Source organism: Halichoeres trimaculatus, unplaced genomic scaffold (genome assembly GCF_033239565.1).
Source record: "Halichoeres trimaculatus isolate MK-OKI-2021-1 unplaced genomic scaffold, fHalTri1.1 fHalTri1_scaffold_3, whole genome shotgun sequence".
In the NCBI taxonomy this organism is placed as follows: Eukaryota; Metazoa; Chordata; class Actinopteri; order Labriformes; family Labridae; genus Halichoeres; species Halichoeres trimaculatus.
The window spans coordinates 6,401,354-6,417,093 of record NW_027437181.1 but is presented as its reverse complement, the minus strand read 5'-3'; the positions used below and the strand labels follow the sequence as shown (position 1 = coordinate 6,417,093).

Here is a 15,740-nt window from a genome sequence, read left to right as displayed (position 1 = left end):
ATCAAACACTCTCCTCGGCTGTGCAGAGTGTGTGAGCACAGCAGGAGGTTAAGGGTGGAGGGAACAAGGAGGTGTTAGAGGACTTTGAATGCTCCCATTGTTTGTGCTCAGAGGAGAGGATCGCTGCCAGCAGTAGTTTGGAGATGAAGAGTGGCTCCTCATCCTGTCCATCTGTCTGCTCCCACACCAAACAGTCAGAGCAAACAGTCAGCAAGACAGTCAGAAAAACAGTCAGCAAGACAGTCAAAGCCAAACAGTCAGCAAGACAGTCAGAGCAAGACAGTCAGCAAGACAGTCAGAGCAAAACAGTCAGAGCAAAACAGTCAGAGCAAAACAGTCAGCAAGAAAGTCAGCAAGACAGTCAGAGCAAAAAGGACTGCAAAACAGTCAGCAAGACAGTCAGAAAGACAGTCAGAGCAAAAAGGACTGCAAAACAGTCAGCAAGACAGTCAGAGCAAAAGGACTACAAAACAGTCAGCAAGACAGTCAGAGCAAAACAGTCAGAGCAAAACAGTCAGCAAGACAGTCAGCAAGACAGTCAGAGCAAAAAGGACTGCAAGACAGTCAGAAAGACAGTCAGAAAGACAGTCAGAACAAAAAGGACTGCAAAACAGTCAGCAAGACAGTCAGAGCAAAAAGGACTGCAAAACAGTCAGCAAGACAGTCAGAAAGACAGTCAGAGCAGAAAGGACTGCGAAACAGTCAGCAAGACAGTCAGAGCAAAACAGTCAGAGCGAAAAAGTCAGCAAGACAGTCAGCAAGACAGTCAGAGCAAAAAGGACTACAAAACAGTCAGCAAGACAGTCAAAGCCAAACAGTCAGCAAAACAGTCAGCAAGACAGTCAGAGCAAAACAGTCAGAGCAAAACAGTCAGCAAGACAGTCAGCAAGACAGTCAGAGCAAAAAGGACTGCAAAACAGTCAGCAAGACAGTCAGCAAGACAGTTAGCAAGACAGTTAGCAAGACAGTCAGAGCAAAACAGTCAGAGCAAAACAGTCAGCAAGACAGTCAGAGCAAAAAGGACTGCAAAACAGTCAGCAAGACAGTCAGAGCAAAAAGGACTACAAAACAGTCAGCAAGACAGTCAGCAAGACAGTCAGAGCAAAAGGACTGCAAAACAGTCAGCAAGACACTCAGAACAAAAAAGACTATAGAACAGTCAATTCAAACAGTCAGCAAAACAGTCAGAGCAAAACAGTCAGAAAGACAGTCAGAGCATAACAGGTTGAGTTAAACAGTTGGCGCAATACAGTCGGGGCAAAACCAGTCAACCAAACAGTCAGGGCAAAACAGTTGGAGCAAAACAGTCAGAGAAAAACAGTCAGCAGGACACTCAGAGCAAAACAGTCAGAACATAACAGTCAGAGCAAAACAGTCAGCAATACAGTCACGGTAAAACAGTCAACAAAATGGTTTGAGCATAAAAGTCAGCAAAAGTCAGAATAAAACAATCAAAAACACAGTCAGCAAAACAGTTAAATAAAAACGGTTAGCGTAAACACTGGTTCCACCGAGAGACATTTTTCAGTTTCATCAAATGACCACTACTTTCACCCTTTAACATGGAGCTCTATGGCGACTGTGACACTACTGGAGAAAGACTCTAGTGGACACTCAGTGAACTGCAGTTTGAACAGTCAGAGAGCTTTCAGTGTGTGTTGATCTGAACTCATGAGGCACAGGAAAGACTCTGGATCCGGCAACGGTTTGTGTTTTGATGTTTAATGTCAGTTTAAAAAGATTAAAATAGTTTTTTATATGAATTAGTGTTAGAGTTTGTGAGAGGACGTACTACAACATGAAATAAATAAAAACACATTCAAACATGTTGCATCTGTCTCCATAGCAAACATTAGTATAAATAAGGAAGCATTGATTTCTATCATCCACCAGCCTGCAGAGAGCTACTACCACAGCATAGACTGACTCTGTCTGCTGCTGACATCTCAGTCACGCAGCTGAACACAGGAGCAACAGATCAAGGACACACCAACATACAAACACCAGGCTCATTCTTGTGTTATTTTCTATATCCTGTGGCTCATCACACTCAATGTTCACACCTTACGTCAATGGTATGTTTGGTGTTTGTTTGCTGTGAGGATCAAAATTTACTCCGAAGATAAAAGTAGAACATTTCTGCTAAGTGTGCTAAAGTTTACATTTCATACATCATATGTATCTATGTATATGAATTTTTGGGTACAAAGAAGTCAGCGCTGATGAAAATGGCGCGGTGTGTTTGGATAGGAGTTTTAGCAAATTATTTAATGTAAGTTTGTGTATGAAACTGTTTACCAGCTCATTTGTGAGACTAAAAGCCCATTTATGCTCGATGTTGGATACGGAACGGATCCTTCCAGCCATGCTCTGCGTTTCTTTCATTTGTGTTTCTGCACGTTTCCACAAAGCTTACAAATATGGGCCAAACTGAGCAGTACCACCAGAAACCGTGAGGGCAGTGTTGCTGTTATTACATAGCTTTAGTGAGACACAAAGAAAAAATAACAATTGTGGAACTTTTTGAAGAAAAACTTTGCGAGGTGTTGAGGAACTTCTTCATCAGTTAGCAATGCCTCCACAGTCGCCATGTTTGTTTTTGGGTTTGTTGTTGTCAAAAACTTTCAACTTTGGGTGGATCCACCTGGTGGATGCATGGGAGCTGTGACAATAAAATCGTTTGAAAAGGACGGACATTTTCATATGTAAACGAAGGATAAATGGGCCTTAAGTCAGTTAGCTAAAGATGTGAATCCAGTGAGAGACAAGGTTTCCTTCAAACTACTCACTAGTCTGTTTCTTCAAATAACGAGCTGATCTTTTTATTCCCATTCCCATAAAAACATGTGGAGTCAGAGTTTAGGAGGGACAAAGAGATGGTTTTACAAACAAATTAACCTCTACTGCTCAGTCAGGTCAGACAAGGATCAACTGATCACATATGATGCGTGGTAGATTCCCTGAGGATCTGTTTTTTAGCTCTAATACACAAATGAGGCAAACATTGAATATGAATAACTTAGTGAACTAACATCGGCCAATGGAACCAGTATCTAGGGACGAGAATCATTTCAATCTCAACAAATAGAGAAGTTAGCCTGTCACTTTTGGGGTATTTAGGGTCAATCCCAGTTGTCAATCTTTCCCATTCCCCTTTGTCTTACTCCTTCCCCTTGGCGCTCTGTTTTAGGGCTCAGGGGACGGGGCGACAGCACTTGATTCCCTTCCCATTGTCAGAGGAAGAGAGATTGTATATTAATTTCCAAACCAAACACATTTTTTCGATAACAAAAAAAGCAGCTTGATTGGCTGGGCCTGTGATCTGCTGAGTCCTCCGTTTGCTGACAGTCTGAAGTGTGACTCAAAGCGTAAACAGACGTGATCCCTCTGACAGAGCTGTAGGGTCTGAGGGCGCTTCAGAGTGAGCGCATCTGTTTTTACCCCACGGCTTGCTCAGAAAGCTGTGGACGGAAGTGACGACGGCTCGTGGCTCCTGTTTGTTATCGCTCCTTTGTTTTCAGGTGAGACCTCATCAGGCGACAGGTCCCCTCTGGACCAGCTCTCGTCAGACCCGGCGGCAATCTCCTCCCCTCGCTCCTCCTTCCAGAGCCGCTCATACTCCTGCTTCAGCTCCTGATACGAGCGGGAGAATGTGTGGAAGATGGAGGTGGCGGGGAACGCCATGATGAGGATGCCACTCAGGATGCTGGTGAGGGCGACGATCTGTCCGGGGATGCTGCGTGGCACCATGTCCCCGTATCCCACCGTGGTCATGGAGATGATGGCCCACCAATAGGAGGCAGGGATGCTGCTGAAGCTGTGTTGGGGGTGTGTAGCAGCAAACGGCGCCAGCTCACTCTCAGCCAGGTGGACCAGTGGAGAGAAGAGGGTGACGGCAACGCAGACGAAGAGCAGCAGCAGGCCGAACTCACGGATGCTGCGCTGCATCGTTAGTCCCAGTGTCTGTAGACCCAGAGAATGGCGAGCCAGACGCATCACGTACAGGATCCTCAGTGCCCGTAGGAGACGCAGGATCAGACTCAGCTTGTCAAGGTATCCTCTGCCCGCCCCCATGATGACATCATCCTCCGAATCGTCCTGGATGTCGAACACCAGAGACACGTAGTACGGCAAGATGGCGATGGCGTCGATGATGTTGAGAGGCCCTCGGGCGAACGCCAGTTTACTCTGAGCATTTACGAATCGCAGCACAAACTCCAGTGTGAACCAGGCGACGCAGACGGACTCCACAACAAACATGCTGCGACACTTCTGAGAGCACTCCCCCTGCAGGCACAGAGACACAGACACAGATTTAAAGGGCCAGTCCATTTTTTGTTAAACCAACCTAGACACAGACACAGCTTTAAAGGGCCATTTCACCTTTTTACTCCAACAGAGACATAGACACAGTTTTAAAGGGCCAGTCCACCTTTTTACACCAACAGAGACACAGACACAGCTTTAAAGGGCCAGTCCAACTTTTTACACCAACAGAGACACAGACACAGCTTTAAAGGGCCAGTCCAACTTTTTACTCCTACAGAAACACAGCTTTAAAGGGCCAGTTTACCTTTTAACTCCTCCACACAAACATGGATACAGCTTTAAAGGGCCGGTACCTTGTTACATCAACAGAGACACAGACACAGATTTAAAGGGCCAGTCCATTTTTTTTTTTAAACCAACCTAGACACAGACACAGCTTTAAAGGGCCATTTCACCTTTTTACTCCAACAGAGACATAGACACAGTTTTAAAGGGCCATTTCACCTTTTTACACCAACAGAGACACAGACACAGCTTTAAAGGGCCAGTCCAACTTTTTACACCAACAGAGACACAGACACAGCTTTAAAGGGCCAGTCCAACTTTTTACTCCTACAGAAACACAGCTTTAAAGGGCCAGTTTACCTTTTAACTCCTCCACACAAACATGGATACAGCTTTAAAGGGCCGGTACCTTGTTACATCAACAGAGACACAGACACAGCTTTAAAGGGCCAGTCTTACATTTTACACCAACAAAGACACAGACACAGCTTTTAAGGGCCAGTTCACTCTTTTTCTCCTTCAAATAGACAAACTTTAAAGGGCCAGTCCACCTTTTTTATTCCTACAGACACAGACAGAACTTAAAAGGGCCAGTCCACCTTTTTACACCAACACAGTCACAGACACAGCTTTAAAGGGCCAGTTCACTCTCTTTCTCCTTTAAACAGACAGACTTTTAACGGCAAGTTCACCTTTATACTCACAGACACAGCTTTAAAGGGCCAGTCAGCCTTTTTATTCCTACAGCTTATAATGGCCAGTCCACCATTTTACACCAACAGAAACACAGACGCATCTTTAAAGGGCCAGTCCACCTTTTTTTTTTATTAACAGAGACAAAGACACAGCTTTAAAGGACCAGTGCATCTTTTTGCTTCCTACAAAGACACAGCTTTAAAGGGACCGGTTAATTTTTTTCTCCAGTGGGCACATAGACACAGACACAGCTTTAAAGGGCCAGTCTGCCTTTTTACCCCTATAGAGGCACAGACACAGCTTTAAAGGACCAGTCCACCTTTTTACATCTGCACACAGACACAGCTTCAAAGGACCAGTCTGCCTTTTATGCCAGCAGACATAAAGACATAGCTTTAAAGGACTAGGCTCTTTTTTAACCCTTCCAGAGAAAGAGACTTAGCTTTAAAGGACCAGTCTGCCTTTTTATGCCTGCAGACACATAGACATGGTTACACTATGGACTCGCGGACAGACACAAAATAAGCACAGACTGTTGCTCTTTAACCCTGCCGTTTCTCTACAGTCAGTGTTTCCATCAGTTATTTAATGGACTGTCCTTTCATCAGCGTGTCCTGTTCACAGGAATCAGTCGTTAAAGTGAAAAAAAAAAAAAATCTATTTCCATTCCAGCACGGCTTTAGAGGCTGAGTGAATGAAAGCAGAGGAGGAATGCTTTTCACAGAAACCTCTGTCATCAGATATAAAAGCTGAAACTACAGCCTTGGAAAAGTCACTTTTCTAATGAAGGGCTTCATGTTTACCGACAGAGAGGCTGAAAGCTCCTTTTTATTCAGAGTCACAGATCAATACTTTCAATCTGAGCTCAGACAGAATGAATCATTCCCTACCTACATTAACTCTTGTGGTTTAATTTTAATAAAAGACGGTTTCACTGAATGAACATCTGAAACATCCAGACAACTAACTCAGAGCTTACAGCCACATTAGTTATAGGTCTGTTTTAAAGAGGGGGTATTGTGCTGTTTCTATTCTTTATTCTGTCTCTCTGGTGCCCCTGTAGTATGTTTTCATGATTTGCAGCTCAAAGAAATCCCTGTTTTTCTTTCTCTGATGTTTTAGAAAACCCTTTTGTAAGTCTCTGTCTGAAACACAAAGTTTTAGCTGCTGTCTCTTTAAGACTCCCCGCTCCTCAAATCCCCTTCATTCTAATTGGAGGCTTGTCAGGGGGCGGAGCTATATGGCAGACCTTGGTGTTTGAGGCCCAGTTGGGAGATTTTTATGTGATGACCTCATCGTTTCAGCAAGTCTGGTGCAGATCTGGTGCTTTCATTTTTTGAGAACTGCGTCTAGTCTGAACATCCAGTTGATAATTTGTTAGCACATATGTTTAAGATTCGGGACACACCTGGTTTTAATGTTTCCCTGCTAAAGATTAAGAGGAGTCTTTTGCCGCTGTGATTCAGCCCTGAAGATTTACAAACATCTGAGAAACAGCTCGGCGTGTTTCAGCGCTTGAACACATCAATGCTTCATTTTCTTGATGAGTCGACTGAGCGCTGGTACATCAGGGAGAAATCAATCCACCATTTCAGACTCCTAAAACCCCAATCACGCAATCTCACACAGCTCCGTGTTCCCACTGATGATTAGTCTGACCATCGATTCTGCTGGTCTGTACTTTGACAGCCTCAGAGGAGCAGATCTAACCATCACAGGAGCGAGGGAAAAGACTCTGACAGCTCCCAACTAATGACCAACTAATGACTCTATCCTGGACTGGTAAACCGTGTCCTGTCTTGTCTTATCGTGTGAAATCGTGTCATTAACACCATTTAACATCAATTTGTGTGGGCTGCAGGTTAAGTCTGATAAGGTTTGTTTGGTTTGTTTCACACTCTGATCTGTTTTATGACAGATGATGACTCGTCTTTGGACTCAGAGAGAGCCCGTTCTGTCAGCGTCATACACACCTTGTGCTCTTCATCTCGGAGGTCTGGCATGGTGCTGATGCAGAGGCTGATGACAGTAACCAGGACCATGACCACAGAGAGGCAGGCGAACACTTTCCCTGCCAGCCCAGACTGCGGGTTTTCTACCACCTCCCTCAGGATCCCGGTCAGCCTGCGGTACCCCTTCTCATTCTGCCTGGTGTTCTTCTTCAGCGTCATCCTCTTCTGCCGCCACTCCTCTTCCCTGCGCTCCCGCTCCGCCACCTCCTCCACCCGGGTGATCATGCGGCGGCGGCAGCAGCGCTCCATATGCCCAGGGTCCACGCCCCAGTAATCCAGCTCGTCGTGCAGTGACACGGCGCACAGTTCCCGCAGCAGGCGGAGCTTCCCTGCAGCCAGGAAGTTAAGAATGACCCTGAAAGCAGTCGGGTTGCGGTCGAAGAAGTACTCCTGGCGTGTCTCATCATAGTCGTCACAAAGTCGTGCGATCTCTTCAGGAGTGGTGCAAAAACGCAGACGCCCCAGACGGCTCTGAGGAAACTGCTCCAAGGTGCTCCAGGGGAAGGTGTAGCGGTTTCCTCCGACGTTGATGAGCACCTGTAGGGTGTGGTCGACCACGTAAGAAGCTTTGGGGTCACGAAGCAGCTGAGCGCGTTTGAAGTAAACGCCTTTGATGGTCTCAGTCTCTGGGATCTCTGTGAAGAAGCGATCGAGGCTGCTGTCGTCGCTGCTGATGGAGTAGGTGCTGAAGTCATGGTTGGCATTGCTGATGATGGGCATGATGGCGAGACTGGAGAGGAACGTCTGGTGGACTGCGTGACGAGGGAGGAATCCTCAGAGAGGCTCTGGAGACAAAGACACAAATCAGGAAACAACTTTTAAGGTCTTTAAAAACAAAGATGGTAAAGAGGCGGGGCTTGAGCCTCTTTGCTAACAGGTACAGGGCGCTAACCTCTCAGTCGAACAGCCACGCCCTTATATGGACAAAACGTATCACTTTAATCACTTCAAAGAGAAAACCAGGCTGTAAAAATGTTCATTTCTGCAGTAAGGATCAGCTTTGCCTGTTGGATTGCTGTGACCATGGTTTCTGCCGTTTCTGCCCACAGCCTCTAGTGGACACTCCAGGAACTGCAGTTAATAACACTTCAGCATCAGCTTCCTTTCATGAGGTTGCCACTGTGATAGCTTAGTATGATCATGTCCATAGGAGGTGCCCTGATCACACATAAACGCTTAAAGTGACTGTCTAACAGCTGATTGGTGAAACCACATTTCATCCAATGAGCTGCTTCCATTCAGTTACCATGGAAATCCATGAATGCAGGAGAAAAGAGCAAATGTTGACACCTCCTGAGGCGGCTCCTCGCCACTTCACGCCTGGACTCGTGTGACTGTGGAAGACTCTGAAACACTGTGACCTTAAAATCCTTCACAGGAAGTTGAAATGTCAGCGCTGCTCTGACTGCTAATGGCTCCTGAGGAGCATTTCCTTCAGAGCAGAGATTATGAAACATGTTTGAAGGAAACAGACCTGTGCCCACATGCAGACACACACTGATTCATCTCCTGTCTGCTCTCAAAGCTGTGATTATGCCTTCTATGGGCTCCTTCAACTCAGACCAGGACACAGCTCCTTCAAAATAAAAGTGTCCCCTCAGAGTCAACTGGTTTTTATGGAAGCACGCTGCTACCTGCCAGGGAAAAATATCTGTAACTCATACATCATGAAAAGTTTTTATTTATTATCTAGTTAACTTATACCACTCACAGATTTCTTCTTTTCTTTATCTTTCACAGCTGTATTAATGTTTCCCCTGTAGATCATTTTTTTAAAAAAACTCAGATTAGAAATATTTGGACTTGAAACCTTCGATTTAATGGTCAACTGTCAGTACAGGAGCTCTCTGACCCTAAATAACCTTTAAAGATTGAGCTCCTCTGGCTGCAAGCTGCAGATTAAACCCCAGAGATTATATAAACTATAATTCTGGAGGTACCACAAAAATAAAAAGCTGCCCTCATGTTTCTGGACAGGATCGAGAGGCAGAGATCTCAGACTTATGAGAAGGGAAGATTCGAGGTCTGGATCTCAGCTTAAAATGAATCCACAGCTGTCAGAGGGACAGATTATACTGTAGAGATAAACCGTTACAACAGAAAACAATTTATTTATTCTAAGACTGAAAAGTTCCTGCTCAGAGACTCCTAAACAATGGTCTTCTTAGAGCCTGATAAGCCTTGTTTCTACGAAGCAGTTCAGTTGAGTTTGCCTCAGTAAGGCATTGACTTAAATCGGGACAGGTCCCAATGACTAACCTGTACCATCCCACATTTTTGGTACCCTGCTGTTGGGGTGCCAGACATACCAATGTATTACACTGCTACAGATATCAAGAGGGGCCAGTTGGCTGTGAAAACGCATACAAGACTAGGGACGGGTACCAAATTAGGTACTTTTAAAGGTACCGACCAAATTCAGTCAAAAGTACCGGGTACTGATTCACGTAAAATCAAAAGGTACCAAGTTAAGGTACCTAAATGCACATTTTGGACTGTGAAGGAAAGAGGAAGAGTAGGCGATTTTTGATGCTGGACATGAACACAGCATTGCAAAGTTATTGAATAACAAATATGCGACATTGAAAAAAAAAAAGATTTTCTTATTAAACATATTTATATTTTATACCACGTAAACACAAAAAGGTAACGAAAATGGGTACCATTGAGTACTGGTGCCGATTGCAGGTACCAGGCATCGGTACCATTGTTTCAAATGTGAAAGGTACCCATTACTATGGATGACCAGGCTTTATCGATCCAACCCGTACCAAATTGTGCTGCTCCATACTGGACCACTTGGTTGAAACAGAATTGAAGTTGGAATTTTCGAGTTCTGCGTGGGAACGCCAACTGGAACAACTCCCAAGGTCGGAATTTCTGACTTAGAAGCACCACCCCTGAGTTCCCAGTCGGAAATTCTACTCCAGCGGTAAATAGTAATTAAACTCTTGTTATATTGTTTTTTTTTTAGAGTTCCTGACTAGTGTTTGTTGCAATAAATTGGCCTTATACATAGTATTATTTGATGTTTATATACAGAAATTAGAGGTCGACCGATATGGGTTTTTTGGGGGCCGATGCCGATGCTTTCCAAATTTGGGCAGCCAATGCCGATATGCATAGCCGATTTTTCCAATTAGATATTCAGGCCGATTGTTAAATAAATATATATTTATCACATTTTTGTGAAACGCAGCAATTTCTGAGCAACTAAAAGAAATCTATTACAACAAGTCGTGACCAGTCCTCTGAACATTTATTCAGCTTTCAAAACAATGAAATATTTTGTCTGAGTAAACCCACAATGTAACAAGCAGTAGTAAACATTCACACTCTTCTTAAAATGTCAAAAAAGAAATTTAAACTTATTAATATAATTTCAACAAAAGTATGTAATGTATCCGAGTGGTTCCACAAGATTGAGGTGCTCATCTTTTTTGTGCCTGATCAAAAATTGCGTCATTTTATACAAGGGATCAAAAATCGGCTTTTTAAAAGAAAGTACGGCCTATGGCCGGTAGAGACAAATGTCCAAAAATCGGCCCGATATATCGGCCGGCCGAGATATCGGTCTACCTTTAACAGAAATACTGCAGTTAAGGCAAGTTTTTCTGACTTCGTATCTGAGACGCTTCACTCGGAAAAGACGTCACTCCCAACTTCCCAGTTCCGGGTATAAATGGAATGCAGCATTAGTCTCTAGAGCTCCCCTTTTTCTATGGTGTCATCTCTGCTCTTCTTACTGTCATTTACTGGTCTGGAGCTGTAGTAGACATCTTTAGGCTGAATTTGGCCTGAGTCATAGGAACTGATCCTAAAGCTCTGGTAGAAAGGTTTCAGGTGTCGTATTACATCACGTCATAAATGCGCCATCATCAGCCCTATCACTGGACAGCACACACAGTGATATACACTTAGTTTCCCTCCCTCACTCAGAGGCAGATTTCAAGTGTTTTTCTGAGGGCTGAGTTTCTAACCCACAGTTCAGGGTCAGGGGATCACAGAAGGGTCAGATCCAGCCTGGTGCCTGTGGGATGTTTGACCCAGTGTTGGTGTTATGGTGTTAAATTTACACCAAGCGCTCTGAGGAGCAAAAGCAGCCAGAAGAGCAGCTTCTGATCCAGTGACCCATAATGTAAAAATATTCACCACATTTAGTTCAAACGCTGCAATGCTTCACTTATCATTTCATATTTCATCTTCTCATTTCAGGATGTGTTTCTGGTCTGAATGTTCTGTTATAATAAAGACGATCAAACGCCTCCTGAAGGATTACTTTCATCAAACACTGACAGAGGACAGTCGTCTTCTTTAACACTCATTTTGTTATACTTCATTCAACTTTAAGTTGAGCGCTGCATTCAGATAAAGATTCTGAGTTTGGGAGGAAATTAACTCAAAGATATTCAGCAGAGGCGACCTGATCACATGACGAACTGACCAATCAGGAAAGAGGGTAGGATCAGAACACCTGTGGATTTCAAAGGACAGGAGAGAAGCCTCTGATTGGTCAAAACTCCACAACAGTGACTCTCAGTAACAACACATCAGACGTCACATGACACCGCTCTGCCTGTTGACTCTGTGGTAAAAAGGTTAAGGTACGTCATCACTGGTTACAGCAAAGAGAACTGGAGACCTTCATCTGAATGTGTCAGTGACTGTGGGCTGACAGTCTTCAACTGACTGAGTCACACTTTACTCTGAAACACCAGAGCCATCTGTGGATGTGAGTGATTAAATGTGTTTCTGTATTAGTCTCAGTTAACTAGGTCTGGCTGTAAATAAGTCATACTGACAGATGAGACTGTGAATCCAGTTTTTACTTTGTGCACTTCATGAAAAAGTTGATTTGTCCAACAAATGTCGTTCTTCGAAGTCTCTGTCCTCAGAGTATCTGTCCTCTTAGGGCACAATCACACTGGCAAATCGTACCATGCCGATCCCCCTGCTTAAGAGAACACCCAGTAGTCACACTACTCCAAGATGAACCAGACTTTAGCAGGTCTCACACACGCACACGGCTCGCCTACGTCATCGTGAAGCGTCTGTTTACACAAAGCGCGACCTCATCAGAGTCAGCACAATGAGACACAAAGAGCACGGCTACAACTTTAGAGACTTTTTGGCTAATGTTCAGTTGTTTTGGTCCAGCACAGCCCTCTAACACCCCCTGGAGAGAAGCGGTTGCAGCGAGCATATGTCTTAAGCCGCGTTTCCACCAAGTAGACCAGTTCGGTTCGTCTCAGTACGCGCATTTTTCAGCGTTTCCACTGACTCGTCCCTGGATAGACCGAGATTAGCCGTCCCACTTTTTGGGACCCTTTCTTATGGGTGCCAGACTGAACCGATCCGCTCCTGGAAAGTGGAGCTACAACACTACAGACCGTTGATTGGTCAAAAGAATCGTCACTTACCCCGACAGCGGCTGCATTTCTCCTGGTGGCACACAGACTTATCTGAAACAAAGCTTGATTGCACTTGGTATCAAAGAGCTACATGACAATCACAAAGAGGACAAAATGCTGCATGTCTTCCATCTCTGCTCTTTGTTTACTGTGTCGTGCTTTTCTTCTTTGTTGGATTTATTAGCGGGGTAAACTGTGTCGCGGTGCTACGGCGTCACGCCATTGTTCAACAGCTGGGGCTTTCGGCATCTGGCCTACCACGAGAGGGCACAGTTTGCTGTGGAAACGCAAATGGGATCAGGCTTAACTGTACCAAACTGTCCCGAACTGTACTGAACCGAACCAGACTGCTTGGCAGAAACGTGGCTAGACAGAGGTGGAAGTAATGAACTACACATGCTCAAGTTACTGTAATTAAGTAGACTTTTTTGGCATTTGTAATTTCATGAGTATCTTTTTAAGTGCAAAATTTTACTCATACTTGAGTACAATTTACGATCAAACATGAACTCAGATTGTTTCCGTGGTTGAATCAGTTTTTGAAAATGTGTTTTTCTTCGGTGCCAATGGCAGAGATGTGACGAAGTAATTTGTCGTGATGCGTTATAGTTAACTTATCTCTACCGAGGAAACATCCCTAAAAGATGGTACCATGACATCACCCTGACGGCAATCTCTTGACAAATCAATTTGAATATATGCTACTGACAATGCAATAAAACATCTCTCGTTTAAAAGTAATTAGAACTCTGAGTATTATTTTAACACCAGTACATTTACTTGCAATTGAGTTTTAATTGTAATTGCTTGTACTCATGCATGAAGTAAACCAAGCCGAAGCGCACCTCTCCAAAGTGTGCCAAAGCAGAGAAGTGAATCATGCTCAAGCACGGCACACTTGCAGCCACACTGGACTTTAGGGTTGAAGCGTGTGAAAGGACGGTACAGTTTGCCAGTGTGACTGCGTCCTTAGTATCTGTCCTTTGAGTATCTATGCTGAGTATCCCATCCACTGGATTACCTTGTGTCTAAAAGTTTTTTTTCTATCAAATTAATGCATGTTTTTAAGGGTTTTCCAACAGTTTGAGTGCTTTGCCATCAATGACTTTTGCTCTTCATGATTTATGCTCTTTATGATTCTCAGTCTAACCTGCTCACCACTCACTCTGCCTCTCTTATTAGGAGTGGATTTAGCGGAAACTAGAAAGCTTGAGTAGAATTTAATACAGGAGGCGTCAGAAAGTAATATTTAACACATTATGATAGTTAATCCTTTCATAATGAAGCCTTGTGGACATGATGGAGATCATTTCATCACTGTGTGTTTATTTCTCCCTGGAGGATTGTTGATCTGGCTCTGAGTTATGAGTTACAGCTGATGTGGAGTTCTTCAGCTCAGGCTGAATTATCAAAATGAACTTTAATATCCCGTTATGTAAATCATCTGATTACTCTCTGCTCTGACAGAGAGCATGAGGATCTGTTCCTGGGGAGGATCAGGGTTTACTGATAACTTTCGACATGACTTGGAAAAAGAACAAGGACAAGAAAAATGGTAAATTTAGGCGTTTTGCTCTCTCCTACAGCACACAGTGAAACTCTCACAGCTCGTTGAGAAGTGTTTAAACACTGACCTCAGAGGGCGCATGCGGACCGCCTTGGTTCTGTCATGTCTCTCCTCTCTTCTTCATCTGTCTCTTCCCGCCTTCATTAATCCATCAGTGGTTAATAGATCTGATTGGCTCTGTGATCAGCTCCGCGCGCCACAGCAGCAGCAGCAGCAGGTTTTTAGATCCAGGCTCTGAAGTTTCTCCGCGTCCGTGCAGCGCCCCGCTGTGCGCGCAGCCTCAGAAGCTCCGGAGACTCAGAGGGAGAGAGAAAGAGAGGAGCTCCTGACATCTGCCTCTGTCTCCTCCTCCTCCTCCTCCTCCTCCCATCAGCAGCTCTACTCAACACTGTAAAAACAGTCAGTTAAAGCAGCTCAACTAGGAGTTCAGAGAGAGGATCCCTCACTCCGTCACAGCTGGAGACAGACTCTAGTGGACACTTAGGGAACTGCAGTTTATTTTTTCGACATGGAGCTCTATTGGTACCATAGACTGTATAAAGAAAAAAATGGACGTCATCTTGCTCAGCGTGATGTGAGGTCACAACGAAAACTGCTCCCCCTGGTGGCTGGCTGCAGTATAGGTCAAACAATCTGTCTCTCCAGTCATTCCAGATGGGCTGTGGTCAAACTTTAAAAAATCACTACACTTCATAGAAATATTTCTCACGTCCGATTGTTGTGGTGATTTGAAGATATTGTTGGGCTGTCTTGTATTCAAGTCCTCTTCTTTCCAAAAATGTAGTTTTCATTTATTATGAGAGGTTAAAAACAAGGTTTTACTTCATGTTTACCAATGATTGACAGCTGCCATTCTTGTGTAGTTTTTTCAGGGATTGTAAAATATGTCAGGAGGTAGAGTCAAGAAGTGATAAGACTCTTGAAAGAAAAAAATATATATATTATTTTTGTCACCCAGCTCCACTCAGGTTCTGTCAGAATCCCTCACAGTCTCTACTGCACGGACTCTGGCTGCACAACTGCTACCAAAGACAGGGGAATTTTGGCTTCAAAACAGTACAATGGTAAATAATAATAATAATAATAATAATAATAATAATAATAATAATAATAATAATAATAGTAATAATAATAATAATAATAATAATAATAATAATAATAATAACAATAATAATGATAGTAATAATAATAATAATAATAATAATAATAATAATAATAATAATAATAATAATGATAATAATAATAAACTTTATTTATATAGCACTTTTCAAAACAAAGTTACATCATAAAAGCAACCAGTAAAAAGAAATAGAAGTGAAGAAGTGAAAGAGAGATAAAAGAGAAATGTAAGAAAAAATATTAAAATATATAAACGACAAAGAACCACCACCAATAAAAGAAAGGAAAACATCTGTAAAAAAAAATAAAAGCATTAAGGAGTGAAACAATTAAAACAACAAAGGATAAAAAATCTGAAAGGATTTAAAATACTGCCCATGA

At 43.5% G+C, this 15,740-nt stretch overlaps 1 protein-coding gene across 1 annotated transcript; it reads right to left on the bottom strand.

Moving 5' to 3' along the window:
* Window positions 1–1,732: 1,732 nt before the first annotated feature.
* Window positions 1,733–14,523, bottom strand: kcng4b (potassium voltage-gated channel, subfamily G, member 4b). Its single transcript, XM_074666583.1, has 3 exons — window positions 14,308–14,523; window positions 7,224–8,047; window positions 1,733–4,287 (listed from the first exon to the last, which is right to left on the bottom strand). Exons 2-3 carry the CDS (start codon window positions 7,980–7,982, stop codon window positions 3,454–3,456), a joined length of 1,593 nt encoding a protein of 530 aa, XP_074522684.1. The 5' UTR covers window positions 7,983–8,047; window positions 14,308–14,523; the 3' UTR covers window positions 1,733–3,453.
* Between the last annotated feature and the right edge of the window lie 1,217 nt (window positions 14,524–15,740).

Coding starts and splice junctions, on each gene's coding strand:
- kcng4b (XM_074666583.1), bottom strand. CDS start 7,982: ATGCCCATCATCAGCAATGCCAACCATGACTTCAGCACCTACTCCATC. Junction 4,288..7,223: donor TCCGAGATGAAGAGCACAAG/GTGTGTATGACG, acceptor CTGTGCCTGCAG/GGGGAGTGCTCTCAGAAGTG.